We start from the raw sequence: 26249 nt of genomic DNA, 5'->3' as shown, positions 1-26249 counted from the left end.
AACGGCCCTTTTTTATAGTTTCAACATCTCTTACACTTTATTTCACGCACAACTCTCTTCTCGATACAGCCAACGCTTTAATACTCGCTCTCCGTTTCTCAGCCGTGCTTCGCGTAATCATTGCGTCTCTCAAGGCATTCACATTATATTCTTTTTGTATAATATTATAATCAAACGCATCGCAAACTTTAACTAGCTCCTCTCGCGCTTTCCGTTCTCTAGAACCTAACTCTCTCTCTCTCTCTCTCTCGTTCTTGTATGTGTATGCGGTAGTATAGAGGCATTATCTTGATACGAAATAGTTTTTATACGAAAATTCCGCGTGCACTCTTTACAAAATTGCTCACTTCGAAGTGTAGCGGAGAGTCGACTGGAATTTTTGTTTTCGTATACTATGCCCAAGAAATTCTGGTGCGATTTTTTTATTTTGAGATAATCATTTCGTTAGTTAAACAAAGCTTGATTTACAATATGATTGTTAGAATCTTTATTTTTAGTATTTATCGTAGCGTTATTTGATTTGGAATAATCTAAGAAAACTGAGATAACATCTCTTTCAAAGAGTACGAATATATAAGCCGAATTATTAAACTTCAAGGTAAAACGTTAAAAAGTTCGCCGATTTAACTTGATTCGAGCTGTGCCAATCTATTATGTTTTTCCTTTAGATAAAAAAAGAGAAAATAAATAGCCAAAAAATAGTTCCTGAAATCATAAAATTTCTTTGTGTCGTAAAAACAGCATGTAATGCTCTCATAACTCCTTATTACGCTGGCAAATTTCAGGAACTTCGGAGTATATTATACGCTCAACTCGCAGATATTGCCTTCGCATAATCATCAAAGATAACATTGTGTAAGCCACAAATCCAATTACCAATAAGAGTTTCTCATACGTAACATCATTGCATCTCGTGCTTTGCTTAAACATTATGGTCCCTACAAAAAATACATTACATCTATAAGCAGTTTATACATTGTGTATATATGTACATAACATTTTCATCCTTTTATAATCTTGCTTTGCTTGCTCGCATTGATCGCAAACGTAATTTCTTTTTACAAACAATCTCATCGCTTTGCTTTCACTTGCATATCAGCCAGGGAATGTTACACACAATAACTGTATTCAAAAAACATCAGTATAACATCACACTGCACTTTTACTACCCTAAATTATCTATCGGAGTAATGCATAATTCAATATTGTGCACAACTGAAATAGTAAAATAATAGTAATGATGATAATCATAGTAATAATAGTGATAATAATTATGTATTAATATTCATAATAATAATGATAAAAAATACGCATACATCGATAGGACGTACAATAAACCGTAGCGCTAGTAAGATAAAGTAATTTTAAGAAAAATGAGAATAAAACAAGGCTTTTGAATAAACGAGTATTTAAGTAACATAGTCGATACGTTGGGTGAACTACTCGTAAGCCGAGATTCACAAATTTCTTCTACTACGAGGACCACTAGACATTATCCATCGAGTCCGAGACAGTCTCAGACACATGATACAGTAAAAATCGGAAAAACATCGATTCCCAACAACAATCTCATTATTTCGCATCTCTTTTTTACAGTATATGCATATAAATTCAGTTTATACTTTATACAACTATTTATGTACATACGCAGCATAGCTCTGGATATATAATAGATTTAGTATTTTATCAATCAACTATTTTATGTATATTGACCGTCGACAATCGTTTAAACGACGCATTAAAACATCGTGTTTTAATTCAATTTGATTAGTCGTCGTGTAATTTCCACCTATTCACAGCACACTTTTTTATATATATTTTTTCTTGTTCATATTCTATACCCTGCTTTAAATTCTATCGTCTTTTTCATAGACTTTTTCTATGCTTTAATCGAGTTTAAAAAAAAAACAAATTCAAACGATTGCATTCTTCTGCAAATTTATCTTCTGATATTGACCTTATCACATACAATTATTAACAAAATAAAATATTAAAATATTTACACTTTTCAAATATTTGATAACAAACAGCGAAGATTAGCAGAAATCACGACTAACAGAGAGAAATTGCACAAATATCGTTAAACTACGATTAAAACAAATCTTTCGTTGAAACATTTAACAGCGCCCGTTTGTAATTTTATCCATCGACGATTGAATTCAAAGAAGGCCAAGTCTCTAGCCCTAAAGCGGACTGAAAAATTATCCTAAAAATAATCGCTTATATTGCGCTAACGAGTGCTAGCTGAGAAATTGACAGTAAAAAGGCCAAGCGGCTAAGGTTCGATACTCGAAGAGGGAAAGTCCACAAGGGCTATAGTGCCGTGTACGTGTACAGTCTACTTGTTCAACGGATTCGTATCGAAGGACTATGAAAGGTTTCAGCAGTGCATGTCACAAAAATACAATATTGCCGAAAGTCGTATAATTCATAACTGTGATATTTGAACAATCGAGTGTGAAAAACAAACGGCGATAATTTTAACAATATCCAATTTCGAGTATATTTCAAGTACAAATTTAACGTGCTCTTCGATCTAGAAGCAAAGACCTTGACAACAATTAGGCTTCTAGAGTTAGAGAACAATAAAATTTTCACCTTATTTTTATCACCAGTACTTTTTTTGTATACCTGAGCAAGTTAATATAGTTTATAACACAGTGTGGCTAAAATCCGCTGTTAAGTCACGCCTATCTGTGACTAAAGTAGTCCTTTTTTGCACCGTGTGTATCACGGTGCGAATAAGGACTACTTCAACCTCACGGTGCAAATAAGGATTACTTTAGTCACGAATAGGCGAGACTTGCGGATTTTAGTAGTCTGTGCTATAAAATTTTATACGATACTCTTGATTTAAATGGTTCAGTTTTACACGGCGCTTAGCGCCCTCGCTATGCTCGGGTGCTTACTGCGCCGTGTAAAAAAGAACCATTTAAGTCACAAGTATCGTAATGTAATATTTGTTATTAAAACTCAATCAAAGTGATGTTTAGGTAGAAAACTAGTAGATTAGATCTCGCGTTTCAACGACAGCATCAAAGCTCGTTAAGCTTTTGAATATGTTACATCATTGACTTTCAGTTCGTAGTGGGATCATATTTCGTGCTTCGAAGTACTGCTGTACCTTGGATCTTTCTTAAACTCTGACACACTCTACAAGTCCCTCAGTCCTGTACAGAAGCTCGTAAATTATTTATCTTACTTCTAAACGAAGAATAACTTCATTGATAATCAATAGGAGCTTTGCATGGCTTCTTATGGATGAACTTCAAAAAATTCAGCAATCAACTGGCTTTGTTACAAAGAAAGGAAGTGTATAATGAAAATTATTTTACAAGTTGTTCTGCCCAGTTACATTATTTATCGGTATACATGTAAATTCTAGTAATTGTTATTATTATCTCGACTACGCTATATTGACTAATTTTTTTTTCATTTTTTTTTAGAAATCTACGTCTCCTGTTAAAGAAAGCAAAGAAAAGAAGAGAAGAAAAATAGTTTAGTTTTTGTTAGTTGTTTTTTTTTTTATCAAGACGTTAGTGTTGCAATGAGTCTACGAGTAATTTAAATCGTTAGCTCCGTCGTCTTAATCTATTAAACTTTACATCATATAAGTTCGTCTAGTCTTACATCTTTCATTAAGGCAGGAGTTTCTTTATCTTCAGTTATGTATTTACAGTTATGTATTGTTCATTTCGCTCCCGCAAGGCTTGACTCGCCGGAGTTTCGAGTCGGACGAGGCGAAATGTTCACTTCTCCGCGCGCATCTTACGGCGTCGGATATAGACCATTATACTACCGAGTAGTTTCTTCCCTCAACTTTCGTGAAAAACAAAACCGTATTGCCTAGTGATATATATTTTGTTTGTTCATCGTGTTGCTCGCACGCTCGTGAGGCATTTAAAGTAAATTCACCGACGTGAACTGAGGATATGTACATTATTTGTTTAAATTGATAGAGTGGACTCGCACTTACGTACAGTCAAGTGGACGTGTATGAGAATAAAAATAGAGGCGCGTCGGAGTCTCTCGAATCGTTTCACGTATAATGGAGCAGATGAAAGAAGTCAGTAACATTAAACCTTTCGGTTGAGACTATCGGCGGCGATCGAGGGCGGCTTAGTGATGACGTCGGGCTCGGGCTCAGCCAGGAGCGATTGCCTGGTGTCGGAGACGTCTGGGACGCTCTTGGAATCCTGGGAGGCGCGCGTCGTCGCTAGTGATTCGGTTTCCTCGAGATTTGTGGACTTGGTCGCCTCTGTGGGAGACGAGATTATCGACGACGGCGTAGGAACCTCGGAGTTTGGCAGATTTGTGTGTTCACCCTCGTGCGCGTGTGGATGGTGAGGTTTTTCTTCAAACACTGTGCGAGATTGAATTATTTTTATTAACACTCGTGCGACGAAAATATTATTTTATTTGATAAAACAACTCACGTTTATCGAGACTAATTATGGATCCAACGAGTTCGTTCACGGTCATTGACGGCATCTGATCCTCAAGTTGCTTTCTTCTTCTCACTAGCCACCAGTCGACGAGGAACAGGGCCAACGCCAAAATCTTTATACCACAGCACAGTCCAACGTACCTAAAAGATACACCACGTTTAATAAAATGTATTGAAAGAGAAAATTTACTCGAGTACGCACCTGTATCGAAACTGTTCGATATCGTAGAGAAGACAGCGACCACCCTTTTCGCCGCAAGTGCTCTTCCACAGCAAACACGTAGAATCGATGAGGTTTCCAAACAAAATTGGCGCGGGAATATAGCCAAACAGTCGAAATATTACGAATTGCATTCCCAAAGCAAAAGATCTTTCTTCCTCCGACACGGACCTAGGAGAATGAATGACCAGCGGTTACTTTTATACGTTGTGACGAAGAGAGCTAAGTCGGTAAGGATCATTTTTACCTTAAAACTATCATAAGAAGTGGCATCTGCGTAACTGCCACGACGAACGTCATGAAGAACAGTAAAATTAAAAATGGAAATATCGTTTTACAGGGTGATGTGCATGGACCAGCCGTAGCAACAGGCACCACTGTTACTTCAGCGAATTCGGGGGCTGCTGGCGGGACGACGGTCAAGTTGCCGTGTATACCTGAGGAAAAGCGAAATAAAATTGAAACACGATTCTCGAGCGCCATCGAGTATGTATAACAGCGAACTTACAAGCACAGTTGGTAAAGTTGGACTTGGAGCTAAAGGCAGTGCAGCCGGCATGACAGGGGCTAAAGTACGTGAGGCCGTTGTTGCCGCAAACTGGCTCGACGTCCGTCATACGGCACTCGCAACCAAAGTTGCAGGCGGCAGTGAGGTTAACCTGAAAGGGTTCGGGGCCCTTGCTGCTACTGTTGAAGTAAGGAATGGTCGTCCCGGCCATCTTGACGTTGTCGCAGCCGAGGAAGAATAGCAATCCGTAGCACACGAGGCATATGACGTTGGACACGAGGACGAACTGTACGGCGCCCTTCGGTCTAAGCTCGAGTCGCTTGAGCAGACAGCCGCCGAAAAATATTCCTATGCACGCGCCCGGAATGGCTATCGAACCGGTGAAGATCGAGGCTTGACTCTTGCCCAGGCTGAACTGCGTCTCCAGGTATTTAGGCAGGAAGACCACGAAGCCTGAGACGATCACGAGCTCCATACAGGCACCGAGACACGTTACCACGTACACCGGATTGCACACCAGTCGCCACATGCTCCGCGGAATGTCTAGAAAAGCAATTTCGGGGTTAGTTTTTTTCTTGTCTGTTTGATTTTCTTTTTATAATAATTTCGAGCTTACCCTTCACATCCTTTCCATAGCCCGTGTCGTCGGACATCTGGGACTTTTTGGGCTCCTTGCCCTGATCTTTCTCTTTGTTCGTCGGTGGCTTGCTTTTCTCGATTATCCTGATCTTTTCCTTTTCTCTTTGCAGAGTTTTCGGGAAACTGAAGAACGGGATGGCCACCAATATGAGAAGCAATCCGCAGAGCAGAAATCCGCCCCACCACATTCCGACCCACCGGTGATCTCCTGGATCTAAACGCACGCAAATATTACGTATTAGCAGATGATTTCGAGTAAAAGAGAAAAAGCTCTGTATAGAGATACTCACCGATGCTGATTATCGTGCTCGAGAACGAATCCATGTGGAACGACAGCAGATACGCGCCCAACAGAAATCCCAGAACCGGACCGAACGCGGCCATGCTGTACATGCATCCTGCAAGTAGAAGACAAAAATTAAAGAAACTGACGAAAGTCCAAAACCAAGCACTGCTAGTTATAAGTACTCGCTTACCGATATACAGTGAAGCGCTCTCGGGCCTCACGTGATCGTCTATGTACGTAGTGCCGAGCGTAAACAAAGGCGAACCTCCGCAGCCCAGCAGAAGCTGAGCTAGTACAAAGAGCATGACTGGACCAGCAGTCGACGGAGAGCCCTGTATGCAGTTGTCTCCTCTCAAATTGTTGTGTGGTGCCAGCGGCGGTGACGACAGCCCCGTCGACAGTCGGCCTGAACACAGTATTTCGTTAATATTATTCACATTCATTCCCGAGGATAAAACTTGTGTACACGATTACTCACCCAAACCCATATCTTGCTCTCGCAAGGATATTCCACGGCAGATGTTATCGGAACTGGAATTATTGGCGTTCGTAGTGAGATTCGGCTCAGCCGTGAAGTGTGGCACCATGAATATCATCGAGCCGAGTCCCATGATCACGGCGCCTAAAATCCAGAGAGGGAAACGTGAATTTGAATTTGAAACAAGTATACGAGTTTATAATAACAGGAACAAAAAAGCGTCCCTCTCTACTTACCGATGGCGATCCAGACTGGAATGTGCCTGCGACTGCCGAGATAACTAACAAAGATGACCGTGATGACATTGCCTATTTCGTAGGAGCTCGCTATGAGGCCGGACAGACTCGAGGGTATCTCGAACCTCTTCTCGATGGTCGTGATGACGGAGTTTATGTAACCCGAACTAAGGGCCTGCTGCAGCGTAACGAGGAACGACAGAAGGAACACGAACACCTGCAAACCAGAAAAAAAAACCATCAACATACTCTTCATTATACAGTTTCGAAACAAAGCTACGCGTTAGTTTATAAAAAAGAAAATCGATCGGCATTTAATCCAGCGTTAACAAGAGGTTTGCGTAACTGCCTCCTAGTTATGAATAAGCATTAGCCCACGTCGTAATCTCTATAAATATACCTGGAGCTCAGCGCGCGTGATATACCCCGTACGCTATATCCTCACCTTAATACCGGCGAACCTCTGGATAAAGGCAGGTCTGCAGGTGAGTATACCGCAGTCCTTGGAGTCCGGGTTGATAGGCGGCGTCTGGGCTCGTTCCTTTTCCGGCCTGTGTGTATGTGTCACGTACGTACAAAAGAAAAATCAGACAATTACGTTATATATCGATCGACGCAATGATATCGAGTATTCCTCTTTCCCACGCGTCGGTGACTGTGGTGTCTCGCAAGAAAAGCCAAAGTAGATCAAGGATCGCCGCCGCGCCAAGTTACACCTAACCGCGAGAAACCTCTTAAACTGCTTAGAGTCGTATTCGTGTACTCTCGTAAAAAAAAAGCTACAGGCTTTGTTCTTGACCTCTCGGCTATATACGTGCCTCGAATATATTCCGCGATTCGAGAGAAGATCGCCGAGCGATAAGACGCGTGATATTACGTTATGTACGTATGGAGCTTAGTATTCAGCGCCGCTCACTCTCCGGATACTTTCGAATCGCGAAATCTACGCGGCTCGCTTCGTTTTCTTTTCGTTACAATATATACGTGTACCGTTTTGCGGTCTCTATACACACGCCCAGCGATTGCGTGGGTGGTATAATTGAACGAGACAACGCTGGTTAATCGAACGTATAAATAAAGATGCATCAGGTGCGCTGTTTAGGATATGAAGCGCGGTGCAAGCGTGCTTGAAAAGATAAAAGTTACAAGTGCGTTTTTCCACTCGATATTGATATGAGCCATCGACGCAGTGTAATTATACGAGTACCTCGCGTGTCGAGATGACACGAGAAGAAACAATACGCGCGTCATGCATTCTTACAATTTAAGTTACATCGTGTGCCATTATTACCTGTCAACTACCATGGAAGCACTTGGATTTCTGCTGTGACACTTGATGATAAAATCTCTGAAAATGTAAAAGAAAAAGCCGGAAGCATGAGTACATGACGTGTGTGTGCGTGTGTGTGTGCGTGTGTGTGTGTGTGTCTTCCTGTGCGATGAGCGTAATCATACACGGTTTTGCTTTTATTGCGCGGTAAGCTAACGGTGCAAAAAAATAACGTATATACGCGCGGAGGTGATCCTTATCCCCGAAAAGCAACAGGTCGCGCAATTATTCAAAATAGATGAAAGTCCGTCTAATTACGGATAATCTGATTTTATGTATCGGATTCTGTCAAAGTAAACTCCCGGCGATAAATCCCACGTGAGAGCTTGATCACTTGATATTTCAGTCGAGCTACTGCTAAATCCGTGAAAAGTAACCGAATAAAACACGACTCTCAAGTTGCATAATGACTCTCTCTCTCGACGGCGCTGCAATAGCTCTAGAAAACGTCAGAAATAAAACACATGACCTAATCACCTAATTAAAGTCGGGCCTCGTATGTCTACGCGAGGGATATACAGAGAGAGAAAAAACAACTTTCACGATGAGTCGCGAATGTGCAGAAAATCGTGGACAATATTACGTAACGCATTCGGCGACGCGCCTCCAAAGTCAATCGTATATAACGTTACACGATGAAAATGAATCGGTAAGTAAGTAAGAGACGCGAGCGACCCAATTGTACTCTTACAGTGTCGTGAAATTTTCTTTGGCCTGCAAACTCTTCGCGTATACGCATGATCGAACTGTGTCAGGGTCGCTATTCGCGCTTGATTCTACAAGTCGCTTCCGACGTGAGACACTGCTTTCTATATAAACGGGAGATCCGGTATATACGCCGAAATTCGTCCGAGTCGAATCGGGATCCGGCCGCTCCCTCCTTATGACGCATCTGATATAGTCGCGTTATAACGGTTTCTCTTTCGTTTTTCCAAAATGAAAAATGCACAATCTCTTCAATCGATCGTCGCGTGCGCAGGATAATTGCGAAATTCATTTCGAGCCGATCCTTGAGAGCATTTTTCTCTAAGCGTGGGCGTACAGCGCTACGAGGCCAGCCAAATCGCTCTCTATAAACACACGGATCGCACAGTCTTGAGATCCTTTCGAAGCGTAACGCACGTTTTCGTGCGTAAAAAATTACAGACAAACAGAAGCGATCCTTTCTTTTTTTTCCCGTCCAAGGTCCCAAACGCCGTGAGAGCGATACATCGATCGTTTGCACTGTAAAAATCGGGTATGATTCAGCGCTCGCACGTGTAAGTGTGTATACACAAAGGTGAGTAAGAAGAAAAAGTGCGTCGCATGTGTGACGAGAGAGAGAGAGAGAGAGAGAGAGAGACCTGTGGTCGACGAGTCCGGAGCTGGGGTTACGACTGTGGCAGCGGATGACGGTGTCGCAGGTGAGCCTACCGCTGCTACTCGGCTGTTCGCCAGAAGAGTCATGGCCCTCGTTTTGCTCGCCGCCCGAATTGACTCCGCTCTCTGCGTACAGGCCTGTCAACGCATACATGCTCTCGTTGCGCCGGTGACCTGCGTGGTAGTTGCTGCCGGATTCCGACCTGCGGGAGAGAAATTTGCTGTTGTTAATGACAATCTCGACTTTGCTACTATACTAACGATCGATAATAATCTGCAGTTTAATTTTTTTTTTTTTTTGAGCGAGCATAAGATAAAAAAGATTGTTTAAATAGGATTTAATAGACTCTTTTATAGTTAGGACTTAAACTATGTTTGGTGGTAAGCTTTATACATCGATGGCTCTTGATAAATGTAAATAACTTGGTATACAGATTGCAGAAATTTGTTTGTCGAAATTCTTTTTATTCTCATATACGTCAATTATCAATTTTTCATTTCCTTGTTAAATTGAAGCCTCCAATAATAATATTTATAAAAGTGTCCGATAATACTCGGATAAGAATATCAATTTCAAAAGAAAAACATGCCCACCTCTTGTGGCCAAAAATGCTGTCAACAGTAGGCTTGTGTCCGCTCTCGGATCGCTTGTGTCCAAAGGGACTGGAGATACTCTCGGTGCGCCGATGCCCACTCTCGGATCTCTTGTGTCCCATGAAGCCGGCTCCGATACCAGCGCCACTGGACTCGCTTCTCCTGTGCCCGACGAACATGCTCGAGCTCGAGCCATTGCGCTTGTGGCCAACGGCCACCGGTGGCAATTGCGGCACCTGCTGCTGCTGCTGCTGCTGCTGCTGTTCGCTCGCAGCTGATGTTCCGTTGCTCGACGCCATCTCTCTGCCGAGCCTCTGTCAACTCCACTGTCCAGCTCTACTGCGGACACGCGGCTCCTCCACTGGCCTCGTTATCGAACCTGCATCGGTCCTCCGCCGCTCATTTCTGCAAGATCAATAGATGTGAGAATCGGTTATAGTCGATTCTTGAAATTATTCTGGTGTGTAGGGGATATGTGCCCAGTATGGATAATTTTATGTATCCAGCTTCCAATAACAGATAGAGCTACTTTAAGTCAGTGTTTTCGTATATATTTGTGGTCTGATGAACATACTTCGGTACAGCAAAAATTATAAGGAAAATGAGGATTGAAAATTGTTGCGAATTAACTATTGCACGGAACATCGAATCGGGACCATTCCTAATAATAGAGTGCTATTTTAGGAACGAATTCAATTAAAATTTTTTATATTTTTGTAGAAGGTAAGTAAACAGTTAAAATTATCCATACTGGCCGCATATTTTCGAGATCTCGTAAATTGCACTTTTTACGTTAACGCGGATAACTTTTTTTTACTGGCGACTTTGACTGGTGCCCGTCCATGTCCTTTTAGAAAATGGACTAGAGAACGCGTAGAAATTTCGAATCCGAATATATTCATCGCGTCGTTCACAAGTTATGCCCAAAATAGCTAAGGGTATCCGTACTGGGCACATCTCCCCTATAGGAAACTATACTCGGGTAGAGAGAGCCGTCTTGCACAAGACACACTTGCTCTCTACTGCTGCAGCGATTCAAGGCTAATTAAAGTGTCGCGCGAGTGCACAAGTGTCGTCGGTGGCAAAGGCAGTCAGCCAGATTCGCCGCTGGCTCTCCTCCTCTACTTCGCTCTTATACGGTTATCGTCACCACGACTTTCATTCATGCAGACATCCGCGCGCGCGCGCGCGCGAGGTTCGACTAAGTTTACTTTTCTTTTTTTTTTTCGACAAATAAATAAGATCGAAGAATGAATTCCGACACTCGTAACATCACACAAACAGCATATTCCACTGATAAATTTCTCGCTCGCGCGAGCGCGGGCTTCCTCGTCTATTTTCTTCAGCCTATCGACCTCGTCCGTCCTTGATTTCGCGTCCGAATGAAAAATTAAGTGCGGCTTCACTCCGGTCTATAAGCAAGTTCATAGCTGCAGTGCGGCGCTCTCTCGCAGCTCTGTTCTCTCTATATTTCTATTTTCTTTTAAATTCTTCGCGCGGACACGTGGAGAAACTGAACTATATATACAGAGTAATTATGGCCCTCCGTCTCTCGGCGTATTACGAGATCCGCAGCGTTGCAAAATAAAAGATCAAGGAAAAAAATGTCAAGTCGAGTCAAGCGCGACGAAGGAGAGCTGCTGGACCGTAACGCGTCACGTGCCAACTGCAGCAGATTCGCCGGTTGGAAAGTGTAATCGAAGAGTTGGAAACTGTGATGGATATAGTTTTGCTGTGCTGACGATCTTTGGAAGGCTGCCCACGACTCCCTTCCTTCTGCGCTTATCTCGGAAATTGCGTCAGATATAAGCGTTTTGCTGCTGCAGATTATAGACTGGCGACTCTAGCGATAGAGTTACGAGGACTGCGGGTTTTGGGTTGTTGTTGTACGGATGTGACCGTGGATATGGGGGATTCTACGGGAAAAATACACTTTTTTGGCTTAAAAAATGGCGAAAATAGATTGTTGGGGCAAATGTACATGTTTATAACAATGCAAAACCACGTTCCAACACTGGAAAAGTACCTTGAGACACTGTTTTCTCAGTCCCTGAAATTCGTAGAAATAACTAGCCATTGTTCAACGAATTGTATCCAATGCACAAGAGCACAGACAGAAATGTGTACTAGTAGGATGAAGGTACGGGATGAAAGTTCAAATATAAAAAAATGCGTTAAAAATGCTTGGAAGTATCCGATGTTTATTGATCTCAAATATAAGAATGCGTAATGTTTGGATTAATTTCATCAACGAGTGATATTTCGGTATCTAGGTTAAAACAGTTTACTACTTATTAACCAATACTTTTCGATAAAATCTCATCGACTCGAGTGAAAACGTAATAGATAAATCCTCCTTTCCATCGCGCAAGTTCCGTTACGATGCCTCTGGCTCAAATCGCAAGTGCGGTGTGATAAGATTCGACACGATTACGAGGCTTATCTCTGCGCTTGCGTATGTACATTATAAGGAAGGAAGAAATTCGCGACGAGAGGTAAGATGGAAACCGAAAGTCAATACTGATATAACCTCGTTAAACAGTAAAATTCTTACGACTCTTCACACCGAGGAAAATATATGATAACCATTACCAGAATTTTACTACAAACTCTAGCAGTAAAGGGGCCCTACAATATTTTACGGTAATTATTACTGATATAAATGTATAGAAATTTATAGTAAAAATTAGGGTTTAGTTTAGAAATCGATCGTTTTTTAAATACACCCAAATAGTTAACTATAAAAAGAATGTTCTAGTTTTAAAAATTTTCTGAAAAAAGTATAGTATAACAATTACAAAAATACTGTTACATTTACTATAAATTTTGTAATCAGCAATAATTTTAAATTACTACGGCGCATATAGCAATTTTTACTTTGTCGATTTTTCTCTCAGTATCACAGAATCATTTCGAGCTATATTACAATATCAAACTCGGAATTTCTCGAAATACAATCAGTAACCAAGCGCGTACGTCACTCAGGAATTTCCCGGGGCACAATAGCGAGGATCATCGCGAAACAAGATAAATCTCATCCACATAATATAATCTACATTCACACAGCGTAGGAGTTCGTCGTTCTCCAAGACCGACTATACACAGAGCAGCGCGACGAGGCGCAGCAGCAAACACCGTTACAAGATCTCGCTTGTAACTTTGGCCGGCGCTCGCGGGTAAGGTTGTACCGCAATTCTCTCTCCCACTCGATCTCCTCTCCGCAATCACAGACAAAACACCGAGCGTTCATTGTTTTTTCCCCGCCGTTACTTCGTCTCTTCCGCCAGTCTTTCTTTTTTCCGGACCCATATGCGCGATCAAGGCTGTTAGCCGTACATAGTAAATAAAAGAGCCTCGAGTGCATCGTATAAGAGAAAAAGAAAAACAAAGAAAACAATAGACGTTAGGAAAACGTTCGATGTGTATAGTAGTGCACTATATACATATATTTATCAGCGGGAGATGCTGCTGACCCAGTGCCCGTCTAGTCGCACGCGAACACCCGCTCAATCTTTCGGCTCTCCTCCCCCCCCCCCCTATATACATGTATAGCGGCGCAGTTATACACGGGGGAAGCACCTCGAGCCCGATCGAACCGCCGCCGTCGTGGGCATACCTATAGCCTCGAGGAGGCGATGAAACGAAATATGCTATATAGAGACGCCTGTAACACCTGTATCGAACTTTACGTGCGTGTGGATGTACAGATGTGCATAATGCAGTGTCAAGGCTCGGAACGATGCTTTGTTGCATTTGGTCGATTTTATAACAACGAAATAATGATGAATAACGCGATGATCGTCCGTGTATGCACGCGAGCTTTCGAGTAAGGTTATATTATGATAATTATATTTTTCGACTCGCGGAGTGTGTGTGTATAATACAAGCATACAACAAAAAGGAATCAGCTGTCCCTTCGGCTTTCGCACACGTAGGCGAAAACTGCGGCACAGCGCGAGGCGCTGCATTGCAGGAAATTTAATGCGGTGGAGGCTATAACGCAACTTAACCTACATACGTGCACTAGCATCACACAGCTCCTTACACCTCTGCGGCGATCCACAATGTGCGCGCACACACACACACACACACGTACGATAAACAGCTGTCTCCGTCGTCGCGTCCACTAAAAATGGACGGAGACCTTGAAACTAGGCAAACACACACTGCATGTTTTCTCTCTCGCGTTTACTTTTTTGTTTCTACTTCCGAATAGAACAGATATAGGAGTGCAGCACGTACGGGCGATGAATTATTTAATTTTTTATCCGCCGTAGCGGAGGAGCCTTGAAAAGACACCCCCTCGTATGTAAGTTTCATGCGGTAAAGAGCGATTTCCAGCTTGATAGATTGGAATTGATCTCGCTGCGGCGCTAGCTATACAGAGCCTCTCTCTCTCTCTCTAGGTAAATACCGAGGCACTGGCGAGCTTTGAATCGATATCATACGGGCCGAAATGCCACTGCTTCCGACGGGATTTTCGCTGATGTGCGTATAACCGTATGAGATGATTAACCTTGCGCTGACCTATATATAAGTACTCAAAAAAGCTCTGTCTGTATTTTTTATCCCGAAAACTTCCAGCGAGCTTTTTCCAGCTTTGGCACGGGCCAGAGATATCTCTACGAAACAGCAGTTTCCTCAAGTTGTGTGTCGTGCAGAGCGACGTGTATAGCTATACATAGTGTGTATAGCATTTTTTCCTACTTCTCCGAGAGAGTAATACTGTATGCAGCAGACGTTCCTCTTTCGTCCTCGAACTTTGCGTTATTGCGAGGGCTTTACTTTTTTTATTTTTCTGCTATATGTGGGAGAGAGATTTTTTCTTTTTTCGGAGGCTCTGCTATTTTCTTGGGGAAATCGTGGATAAAGCTTCGACTGGAGAAACGAGTGTGTGTTGACACACTGGGGAAAGAAGTGTACAAACAAAATAAAGTGGCTCTCGGTGAAACCAAAGCGTGAGTGTACGAATTAACAAACAAGTGACATATACCGGCGCGCAGCGATAAAGCAATATGCGCGAGATAACGATGCTACATGCTGTATACTCGAGAAGAAAGAAAGAAGAAAGAAATCAGCTCTTAAGTTTTTTGTATACTACAGGAGCATGTGTAAGAAACGAACCAATGACTGAGAAGGTTCTTCAAATATTTGTCCAGCTTTAACTCGGCTTTTTTCTCTTTCCGCCGCTCGAGAGAGAGAGAGAGAGAGAGAGAGAGAGAGAGCCGAGAGACGTGCGAAAATATTTTTAAAAACTCGCGCGCGAAGGTATTTCGAATGCGGAGGACGTCACTATATATAATCGTGATTCACAGCGTAAACAACGTTGTTAGAGAGCTGCTGCCGCCGAAAACCGGATGTGCGCGTCGCGCGAGCACTTGTGCGATATTTCGCGGCGCGAAAATTTCGATGACCAATATTGGACTTAGCTCTGAGCTTTGATGTCTTGCAGATGCTGTACGGATGGGAAGATACCGCGAACGTAGAAGTTTATGTCATTAATCATTATGTCGGTGAGTAAGGGGAGTTTATAAGATTTTGTTATGCTTATTTTTATTGCTATAGGTGCTTCGGAATCGAAATTTGTTTACGACTCTTAACTCTTTCTCAGTATGCGGGAGGAGAGTAAGTGTGAGAGAACGTGTTTGCGTCTGCGCAGCAGCTATATGCTTGCCTTACGCGTTGACAAAGAGTCGTAAACAACGAATTTTCAAGTGACGTGAATTCGCCAGGTGAACGGCGTCGAAGGTGGAAATAATTGTAGCTATGTAACGTAGTTATGATCACCAAATAGCAGTATAAGCTTTATATTATAATGCATATAATACTTAAAATTTTTATTGTTTAAATTATGAAATGAGCCTTCGAAACGCTTTAGAAAAAAGTTTTTAAAAAATATGTTTGAGTTCCATCGAGTACATTCGCAATAGCAAACAAAAACACCACTCAAGCGATTCAAATCCAACTACAAATACCGCCTTATATTCCCAGATATCAAAACTCGCACCTCTCTTTCAATTTAAAAAATCTCTCGAAAAGCCAACAGACTCGCAATAGCGACGAACAAAGACGAGGAAAGCAACTCCACGTGTCTCCTCCTCTTCATCCCACGCAGTCATCTAATAACGATAGTTCAGTGTCTTCACGGGGTTCAATCGTTCGAAAGACACGTCGTCGCCAGAGCACCACCACGAGAGTGCACACATCTCAGCACGTGTGGCCATTTTTAGCCTGAAAGCGACGTTTTCACGTCTCGGCACCCACACGACGTCAATCTCTCGAGTCTGTGTGTATAACTGACTCACACAACGCGCTCTATCTCATATTAGCTGCGTCGCGCTGTTTGCGCCTCGAGATAGGAAAAATATAATATACGAGCGACTCGTGCGTCGATTACGCAATTTCCGCGAGCGAACAATGCTTCGTTATGATGTCGATTTCGGTGTGTACAGTTACTTTATTAGCGCTGCGACGGTTATAAATATATACAAAAGGAAAGTCCAATTTAGGGAGCGTAAGTCGAGCGAAAGAAAGTTTACAGTTTATTGAAATTGGCTATTTGATGAGGAAAAAGGTTTGCGGAAACACGGTTTCTGAATTTTACTGCCGAGATAACCGCTCGACCGGGGCGATTCGATTAAGCCCGAAATTTCATCTCTCTTTGGACATTGATCGTCACAGTCGTCATTGGCTTCTCTGCTGTTAATTCCGACGATGATTGCTCGCCACCTTTCACCGTTGACTGACTCATTTTCTCCAACACAAAAGCTTCCTCGACAAGGCGAACCAACGACCTTTCGACGATTAACGGCCTTGCGTACAAGCAAAGTCGTGAAAAATACAAAAATAGCGTTCCGCATTCAATTAGAATGTACATACCCTCGGCGTCGTTATTCACGCAAAATTAGAGTCAGCCATCGTCCCTGTCTGTATTTATTGTTGCGGAATACGTTAAACGATGATGCGGCAAAACACTTTTTGGGGTATATATATTTAATACGTGTGCAAAGTTGAATGATGCATTGCGGAGATGAGGCCTGAAGAATGACAAAAGAAGGACTTGTATTTAGGGGGGTCGCTGCACCGAAATTCTTGGATCACGTCCAGGAAGAGTGTGGCATTGAAAAAGTTTTATATAGCGTATATAAAATATAAGGATCCGCATTGCCGATGTGTGTATTCTCTCGTATGCGGCCTAATTATTCGAATTCCGATATCGCAATTAGCCGGCGAGTCGTGACCCTACTTTCTCGATGACGTTACGTGTCACCAGTTGTAGAACTCGGTTGAAGATATGATTGTTTGATGCTTTTTATCGATTCAAGAGTCGCTCCTCGAGTCCAATTAACAGCCGAAGATTATCTTCATCGATTTACTCATCGCGAGAGATTACGAGTCCTCAAAAAATACGCACAATCCAGACCTTAACCCACATTTTGGCGTCGCATCTACAGACATCAACATCGCGTGAGTATATTAACCACATCATCAGTTGATATATATAACAGAGGAAATGAAAATGCTCCCTCTGAGCCACTAAGTAGCGTTCATAGCATCAGTAGTCAAGCCTCCTCTGGTGTTCTGTCACTGGATTCGATTACGAAGCTCGAGCACAGTGTCCGGGAGAGAAAAACAAGTCTGATGTAATTGCCATAGGGCGATCGGAGAGAGGAAATAACGGCCGGACGCGTGTAGAGAAAGCGCGAAGAAATTCGAATGCGAGAGATAGAAGAGGTGGTGATGGATTTTTGGATAACGAAAGTAAATAATGTGAGGTAACGTCTCTCTGTTCTTGTGAAATACTAACTGAATTCATATATCTGTACTTGGCGTTGCTTTGCGACACATTGCGCGGTTGAAAGTCGATATACATTTTTACAATAGCGACGATATGAATCGAGGATTATTGAAATATTGCAGTGTGTACGTTGGGATGTGCTATGCACGAAATACTAATAGCTCCTTAATCGTTTTCACTTTCACTGGATACGCTTACTTATTCACGCGTGCAGCTACTACTGCTGCGACGTATCGTGTGGCGATTAAATTATCAACAGCTGTGTGAAGTAAGAGGCGCGTATAATCATCACGGAATTGTTGATATCTTCTTCCACGTGTGCACATCTTAAATTGATAAACACTCCACGATCTCATAACGCTGCGAGGAAGTTTGACTTCTCAGAGAATACGACTAACTAAGTTCACACAGCAGCTCGCATTAACGGCATTTTTAACATAAGCTCATTACGTAAGCGGCTTGAGAAACTCGACTTGCGTAATTAATAAAAAAAAGCAGGAACGCTTGTTAACAAGGCGAGTGTAGCCGTGTATTTTTTCCACCTTTGCGGAGCTATAAGAAAACAAAAATTAATCCTACTGCGGAAATTCTCTTCTATTTATTATCCAGCAAGCTGCTGAGGTATATAGCCTACAGCACGAGGCCAAACCGCGCAGAGAAGGAGGAGGGGGGAGAGTCATACACAAATGAACGAATGAGCAGCGCAAGCGAACGAGCGATTATAATTAATTAAGCGAAACGAGGTTAGTCGACGCGTAAAAAGCGACCGAAAACAGCTGGTATAAAAATTATACATCGCCGGCTATAAATGTACGCGACGCGTAGTGAAATAATATTATAAGCAGTATAAGTCTATATACTGCTCGGTCAGCGCACCTACACTGTGTGAATCATCCGAATGAGATGTGCCGCCGCGACTGAAGAGACACATTTTTAAGAAGCAAGTCCACCGTACTTCCTCTATATTCCTCTTTTTCTTTCTTCGCGGCGACGGCTGTTCGCAGGTTTTTGACCCGGTTTTCCGTTGATTCTACGAAGGAGCTCTCTGCCGAGAGTGTCTCACACAATGCATCGACGCCTCGTGTTCTCCCTCTCTTTGGTATAGAACAGCTGTGCGCAAGAACTCTCGAATCGAAACTTTCCATACTTTTCGTTATAGCCTTAGTTTTTCGCTGATATACCAGCTGGCGATTTCAAAATTACAAGTGCCGTTACTTTTCCGGTTTTCGCGCTAGTGTTCTTTGAATTCGCGGTTTCTTCCTTGATTTTTGCTGGCTATTTCGGTCGTTTGAGAGGCGGGATGACGAGGAGAAAAAGAGTGCAGTAGTGGTGAGTAGGGTTTTTGGTATTTGGCTGCGCTGTTAGCGGTGCGCGTATAACAAAGATTTCTCGTGAAAGGCTCTGCGATGCGTCAAAGCTTTACATTCCTCCTTCTTGCTTTCCTCTCTTTACTTTTTTTTTCTCTTATCGCCCTGCGGAGACTGAATACTTATGAGTGGTTTGCTTTGCTTCATCGTGTATTAGCCGAAAGACAACGAGGTACTTTACGCGTGTATTGGCAAAATCTAGCAGTTTTATCGGTTGTTGATCTTTGAAAAGAATCAAAACTACCTAGTTTGTGATGCAACGTTTTTTCTTCAATTTCTTGAGCATTTTCTAGAATAGACCTAATGTCAAAACCATAATATTGACTTTACCTTTTGTAACTTTCTGTATTGTTCAGTGAATGCAAAGAAGTTTACAAAATTCGATTGGGTTTTAAGTCATTTGTAACTTATAGTATAGATATTAAGTAGACGTCGGCACAAAAAGGGTATTTTTTATTTCCAAACTTTTAGAAAAACAGAAAATCCGATCGAATTTCTCTTTCGTTAGAACGATTCGTTTAACTTAAACGCTACGGCGCTACAGACTCGGTTTTTCATTTACAAACTTTATTTAAAAAGTTTTATGTAATAGAAAAACAGCGTTTTAATGACGACATTCCCTAAATGATTTTCTCATTTTTTCATTTTTTTGACCGACTGCATTTTACATAGCTTTTTCGCAGCTCTTATCTAACTATTTTTTCTAGTTTTCCTTAATCTATGTTAACCAGCTTGAAAATACCTTAAAAAATAACAATTAATATCTTACGTCATGTTTGTACTAAAAAATGCTAAAAAGAAATATTTGAAAAAGCGTTTCATTCGTGGGCGAAATATGGACCTGTGTTCACCCATTTCTAGATAAATGAGGTATTTACTAGCTTTTAAGGAACCTACTTGATCAATATATTTCACCATTTTTCTACTGTACAACTTCACTTTATTGATATACTTTTTCGAATCAAGCGCTGATCGTTAAAAATAATGCAAACTATAATTGGTTCTATAGCTTTTGAAGTTGGAATATGCTGACATAAACCTGAATATGCTCACACGAAGATTTTTCTATATTCAAACCCTCAAGTTCCTTAATTATTTCTACTGCAGCGATTGCATTTTTAATTGGCTTCCCTCAACGCAGTTTTCAGGAAAGCCCTGCCTCGTACACAACATACAGGGGGAAATCTGTATAGCAGAGAGAAAAACAACAAGACGACATCATCAGGAGTGAAGGCACGTACACGTACACCACAAAGACAGCTACAAAGGAAAACACGCGGGGGAGATAGGGGCCGGGATGAAAAAAAAGGAGTTGAAAGGTTGCCTCTACTACGCGCTTATCACCACCTGAAGTACAACGTGTCCCTTATATTTATCATACCCGAAAGCTCTGCCTGCGCTTCAATTATTATTCAGCTCTCCCCCCTCGATTCGCGCGTGCTTAAGGACGAGCGCCTCGTCACGGAAATAGAAAATCGTTGCTCAACGACTGTACGCTCGCGGAAAACTCTATTTATTTATAATGCATAATTCTGGCGACATGTATAAGCTCAAGTGTGTCATGGCGGCGGCTTTAGAATTTCCACACGCGACGATCTATAAATAAAAAGAGAGGAGCTGCTTCCGAAACTTTGTCCGGCTTTAACGGCGTCTAGATCTGTGCGTGTGTACTGCGCACACAGGTGTTGTTCACCTCTCACGCTTTTGTGGACACACTTATCGCGCTGCGGTTGTTTGTTGTGCCGACGCTGTTATCTCTATCGCGGTGTTCTGCTGCAGCTCCTCTCTCTGTATTGTAAAACGTGCACTGCAGTGGTGTACACCTGACGACGACGCAGATTCAGCTCTACATGCCGTGAAGTGCAATCGAGAATCTGTGGGACGTAAATAGTCGCTGCTACTCTCGAGGCGTTCCGCGCGCGCGCAGGAAGGCCCCTCGAGACGTTAATTCGTTCGCTCTTTGTTGTTTTTCTTTTTCTTTGCTAAAGTCTCTCTCCATATACGAGGTTATGTACGCAGATACTGGGAGCCCGAACGTCGAAGAAGGAAGAAGCCAAATCGGCGTTTCTCAATCGGGCAGAGACTCGAGTACAGCCGCACCGAGGCGAAAATCGATCGAATGTATTATCGTGTATACATATACCACACTTAGTTATAGCTGAGCATAATCCCGTTAGCGCCTCTCTCGTCAACCGCAGCAGCAGCACTATTATGCTTCGAAAGTTTTTAACTGTATAAATGCCCTCTCGGCGGCGTTGCGTAACAGCCGACGACGCGATTGCAAAGTCGCCGGAATTTATAATCGCGCTCGGATCTCTGTGTAAGTATGTATAGCTGTTGTATAACGAAGAGAGACACACGTGTCGCTCGATGTGTCATCTGCCTTTCTTTTTAACCTGTGCCCAGGAATTTGAGTAAAATTGTACAAAATCGTAAGTTTAAGAAACGATTCAATAAATTTTTAACGTCACCTCAAAAGTCAGGCAGTTACAGCATGAGTGGACCAAGTACAACAGGCCTAATGAGGCTGTTTTGGCATTAGAGCTATTCACTGCTATATCTAGACTTGGCCTGCCTAATTCCGACGAGGGAAATGGAAAAGTGCCAATGCGCCACCTATCTGCGCTGGCCAGAGATACAACGGCGAGAACAGGGGCCAGTCCAAACCTGCCTTATACAGATCGAAAATGCTACCTGTAATGTGCCTATATAGCCAATTTTTATTTGCTCGTCCAAGTTTTTGCTAATTTTCTTAAAACACGGTAGAAAAGGTTCGAAAGCCACGCATTAAACAGTTTAGTTATTCTGGAGCCTCTGAAATTGTATTTTGTTTTCAGATTTTGTATAAGCTATGTATCAATTTGTAATCCATTTGTAATAAACTAAATCAATGATTATATGGCAACCGTGTTAAGAGAGAATATTGACATTTTCACGGGGCTTCTCGGTTCGTTAAAAATATACCAATAAAATTCGAGTTCGAAAAAAGTCTGATATGTATTCTACACCAAATGACAGCGCTGAATATACGGGGAATTCTCCACATCTGTTTACAAAACAAACGCTGTTATATTACAGTCGCGTAATAAGTGTTGCATATATTGATTATTGAGGTCAATCAGCTTAAACAATATTGAACCCTTACGCACCAACTAGAAAAACATACAATCCAAAGCTTCAAGCTCGAATATATAAAAACCAGGATAAAATCGACTACTGCTCACTTCTTTTCGCTACATACAGTGTATATAAACCCGCCAAAAGCGCAAGCAAAAAATCGTACCCCGCCTGCGGGCAGCAGGCGCTCAGCGGTGGTCCGCCGCGCCGGAAAAATCTCGGTGGGGTCGAAGCAGCATGTATAAGAAGCTTCAGAGGCACACGTGAGTGCAGACGTATAAAAAAAAAAGTAATGGGAGCCTCGGGACGAAAAAGGGGGGATCCAGAGAGTCAGAATAAGAAGAAGAAGCCGGCCGTGTATATCCTGCGTGTTGCTACTGGGGCCAGCCTGTGTGTACACCTACACCTTATAATATATCCCGTCATCCACCCCTACGCTCTATACGGATCGATAGTCGATGCGCGTGTGAGTTTAGTCCGGATGAAAAAAGTCCTCGACGATGCGCTCGAGAGTTCATTTTTACTCGTGCATGTGCGCGCGCGTGTGTTATACTATAGACTCTCCGCGCAGCAACAGCAACATCGCGGCCGCTTCAATGAAAGCGGAAGATTGAATGAGCGATACGTTATTACAACGTAATCGTCGCTGCCTTCTTTTCCTCTCGGATGCGCGAGTCTATATTATTATGCTCTGCTGCTTTTACTTTCGTTTCGTGTTGCACGCAGAACTAGGCGGTTGTGTTGCGCAATATGCTCTCTTTTTTCCGACTGCTGTGTGCGTGAGCTTTTTTAATATATATCTGTTCCAAACAATACGAAAATTACCGATGTCCATTAAGCGAAATAAAAGACTGGTCTTTTGAAAATTGAAAGCTAAAGCTCCCTCTTCGCAAAGCACCTGCAGTAGCCCTTTATCTATCACTTTCGCTTTGTCGGAGAAAAGAAGCTCTCCCCTGTTACAATAACGAGTTCGACTCGAGTGTAAAAAATCTCTCTCTGAGAGTAAGCTCGTGCGTCTGAAAAGAAAAAGACACACAATGGGCTCTCGGAGAAAAAACTCCCGAGATGTATACTAATATTGGCCGTGTACGTATGCGCGCACGCGCATGAGGGAGCAATTAAAGGCGACGTTTCGAGCGCGTTAGCATCGCTCATTGAATCTAATTAGACAAAAACAATATTCGTCTCTCGTTAACAAGCGGGGCTTCGACGCAAGGCCAGAACGTCTCTTACGTATACGATACTATGCAGATTTTCGATGAAAGAAAAATTATCGAAGCGCAAGTATTGCTTTAAAATCCAAGAGAGATTGTAACGTACGCACTTATCTCTCAGTGTAAACACGACGATCTGGAGTCGGTATCGTCGCGCGAAAAACAAGAAAAAAAAGTGCACCCGAGAGATTAGAAGGGAAGTGAAACACGCGTTATAGAACGTATAAGATCAATGCCAAAGAGCGAAAGGATATACTTAAGTGCGAGACGAGAGAAGTAGGGGCTGCAACGCAGCTGAGAATAAAGAGAAAGGTGAGGTCGAAACAAAGAACGCAGTGACGACGCGACGGAAAGCGCAAGGATTCTCTCCTTCGTATATTATACAGGGAAAGAAAAGCTGCGCAGAGAGAGAGAGAGAGAGAGAGAGAGAGAGAGAGAGAGAGAGAGAGTTCGGCATCGAAAAATAATTAAATGCAGACGCAGGAGATGATACACTCAGTCGGGGAGAAAATGCGCCTGGCAACGCGCGAACGTCGAATACTGCACCGATCGCCGAGTGTCGAGGAACAAAGGCAAAGGGCTGCTGGCGCCTTTGTTTTTACAAAGTTGCCGTGGAGAGAGCAACCTGTTGGCGGAGAAAACAAATAAGCGCAAAAAAGCCAAGTATATAATTTTGCGGTTACGCAGACAGACGAGCTGCGATAAGAGAGAACTCGAGCGCATACTTATTCTTTTCCTTGGGCTTTATCGTCTCCGATTGTGTTTATCGTTTTTCTCTCTGTCTCGCTATTATATACCATGTATACTACTAACGCTCGCTTGGCAGCAGCAGCGAACTGATGTCCGAGAGAGGCACTGCACATGCAGCCGAGAGCTGCTCTACGGATATGTATATAGCGTGACCGAGAAACCTACGAGCAAACGCTTGTTACAATTTCATGGAAAAATCGATGCTCTCGCGGCTCGTAGCTGTAATTACCCTCGCGAACATCAGGCGCTCCTTTCCCGTATGTTTTGTGTATATACACACGCACGCTCGCAAAAACTAACACCAGGTAGGTATATACGCGCTGGCACACGAGATAATGAACATCACTGCGAGAGAGTATATCCGAAGCAAGGACACCGTTGTCCACTCTGTAAACACCGAGAGCTGTGGACTTTCGCTCTTCGGAAAGTCACTTCTGCAGCCCGTGCAGTCGCGATTTTGAGGTTATACGCGAACTGCAGTCGGGTCCACTCACCCCAGTTCTCCGAAAAAGCGGACCTGGGCTCTCTTTCTCTCTCCCTCTCCTTCTCGACGCCGCAGAGACCGATGCAGCCTCGTGTGTCCCCCTTGGCAGGTATATTAGTAGGTACACCAGAGCCCAGGACTCCTGCTGCGAAGGCACACCGTCGTCACTCGCGCTGTTATACACACGGACCGTAGAGTCGTCGATGATATGCGCCGAGAGAAGATGATCTCGAGAGAAAAGACACACTCGCGAAAGATAATAACGGCCTGCAAGTATTCGCAGCAGTACACAGCACTGGCACACGCGTCGTGTATATATATATATATGTGTGTGTGTATAGAACTCGTTCTATCTCGCGCGCACGAATATGCACACTGTAGAAGCACTCCCTCCCTCGCTGAGTATATATATTTTCGAAACGCGAGCGCGGCTACGGGCAACGACAGCCACGGGAGCCGAGCGAGCACAAGACTGATGATGCCCGAGAACGCGCAAAATCACATGGGCAACAGTGCTATCTCTCTCTCTCTCTTCTTTCCCTCTCCCCTTTCTCGCGGCGCGACGTTGTCTCCCTCTCTCCGCTCTGGCGTCTTGCGTATCTATCTACCTACAGCTGTGTGTACAACAGCTGAGAGGGAGAGAGAGAGAGAAGTTTCGCGGCCTCGGTGACCGTCAGGCCTTGGTCTCTCCTGAGTCAGTTTGTCGGCTCGTCTTTGTGTTCGACATGTGCGGCTGAAGGAAAGTCTGACCGCGAACGAGACCGAATCGAGCAGTGTCAGCTTACGAGCTGTTGGATTTTACGCGAGAGAGAAGCGGACGGGAGATAGAGGGAGTTTCAGTCGATTACTGAACGCGCGGGAACCTTCGCCGGAGGACGGACAGCGCGCAGTTCTACTTATCCGTTATCCATGTTTGTGGAATAGGCTTCCGGAGATCGAACGGTCTTGCGTATAAGGTGCGAGTATCCAGATTTGGGGTTTCTCTTTTGCTATAATAATATTATATGGCGCGCCAAAGTCTGTGGGTAGATCTTCCCACTGATTTCTGAAAACAAAACGGGTTATTGGACTGCCCCCACCCCTCTTAATTTCGGGGTCTTGGCCGTACAGACTTCTGGCGCCACTGACCACAATAAAGAAGAAGAATTACAGCCCAGACATTTGCTGTGAGAACCTAAAATCCGGCTGTTATTATCCAGTGAGTTCGCAACCTAATATAGCCGTTGTATGAATAGGGGCGTTGTTTCATGACTCAATAACGCTGATCTTATCTGAAGTTTATGGGGCCTCGGGTCTGTACAATTCTCCAATCGAGCTAATCTTAAACTTTACCAGGATAATTGCTCTTGTTTCAAAGAAGAATGAATTTTGCTTCCAATGAAGACTACCCGATCAGTATTGGGAAATTTTATTTGTTAAATT

At 43.0% G+C, this 26249-nt stretch overlaps 1 protein-coding gene and 1 long non-coding RNA gene across 3 annotated transcripts; one reads left to right on the top strand and one right to left on the bottom strand.

The window, feature by feature from the left end:
* Positions 1-8: 8 nt before the first annotated feature.
* Positions 9-25304, bottom strand: LOC100122291 (solute carrier organic anion transporter family member 3A1). 2 transcript variants are annotated; one of them, XM_001605846.5, is made up of 15 exons: positions 24838-25304; positions 10098-10502; positions 9488-9706; positions 8106-8162; positions 7260-7365; positions 6815-7031; positions 6579-6722; positions 6291-6506; positions 6105-6212; positions 5792-6028; positions 5176-5718; positions 4915-5104; positions 4650-4838; positions 4437-4588; positions 9-4363 (listed from the first exon to the last, which is right to left on the bottom strand). In XM_001605846.5, the coding sequence occupies exons 2-15, from the start codon at positions 10394-10396 to the stop codon at positions 4077-4079; spliced, it is 2964 nt and encodes a 987-aa protein (XP_001605896.2). In that variant the 5' UTR covers positions 10397-10502; positions 24838-25304; the 3' UTR covers positions 9-4076. The 2 variants fall into 2 exon arrangements, with proteins under 2 accessions (XP_001605896.2, XP_031786228.1); XM_031930368.2 differs by lacking the exon at positions 8106-8162 and having other exon boundaries at positions 24838-25301.
* On the top strand, positions 18862-22159 carry LOC116417413. The gene is made up of 2 exons (XR_004227674.1): positions 18862-19224; positions 20404-22159. It is a non-coding gene; the product is annotated as an uncharacterized LOC116417413 (long non-coding RNA).
* Positions 25305-26249: the final 945 nt, after the last annotated feature.

Source organism: Nasonia vitripennis, chromosome 4 (genome assembly GCF_009193385.2).
Source record: "Nasonia vitripennis strain AsymCx chromosome 4, Nvit_psr_1.1, whole genome shotgun sequence".
NCBI classification, from domain to species: domain Eukaryota; kingdom Metazoa; phylum Arthropoda; class Insecta; order Hymenoptera; family Pteromalidae; genus Nasonia; species Nasonia vitripennis.
This window is presented reverse-complemented; position numbering and strand designations above follow the sequence as displayed.

What these genes read in the sequence shown, in the direction of transcription:
- LOC100122291 (XM_001605846.5), bottom strand. Translation starts at nt 10,396, where the DNA reads ATGGCGTCGAGCAACGGAACATCAGCTGCGAGCGAACAGCAGCAGCAG. An exon ending in CAACTTTACCAACTGTGCTT is followed by an intron (nt 5,105 to 5,175) that starts GTAAGTTCGCTG and finishes GCTTTTCCTCAG; the next exon opens with GTATACACGGCAACTTGACC. An exon ending in CTTCTTATGATAGTTTTAAG is followed by an intron (nt 4,839 to 4,914) that starts GTAAAAATGATC and finishes TCATTCTCCTAG; the next exon opens with GTCCGTGTCGGAGGAAGAAA.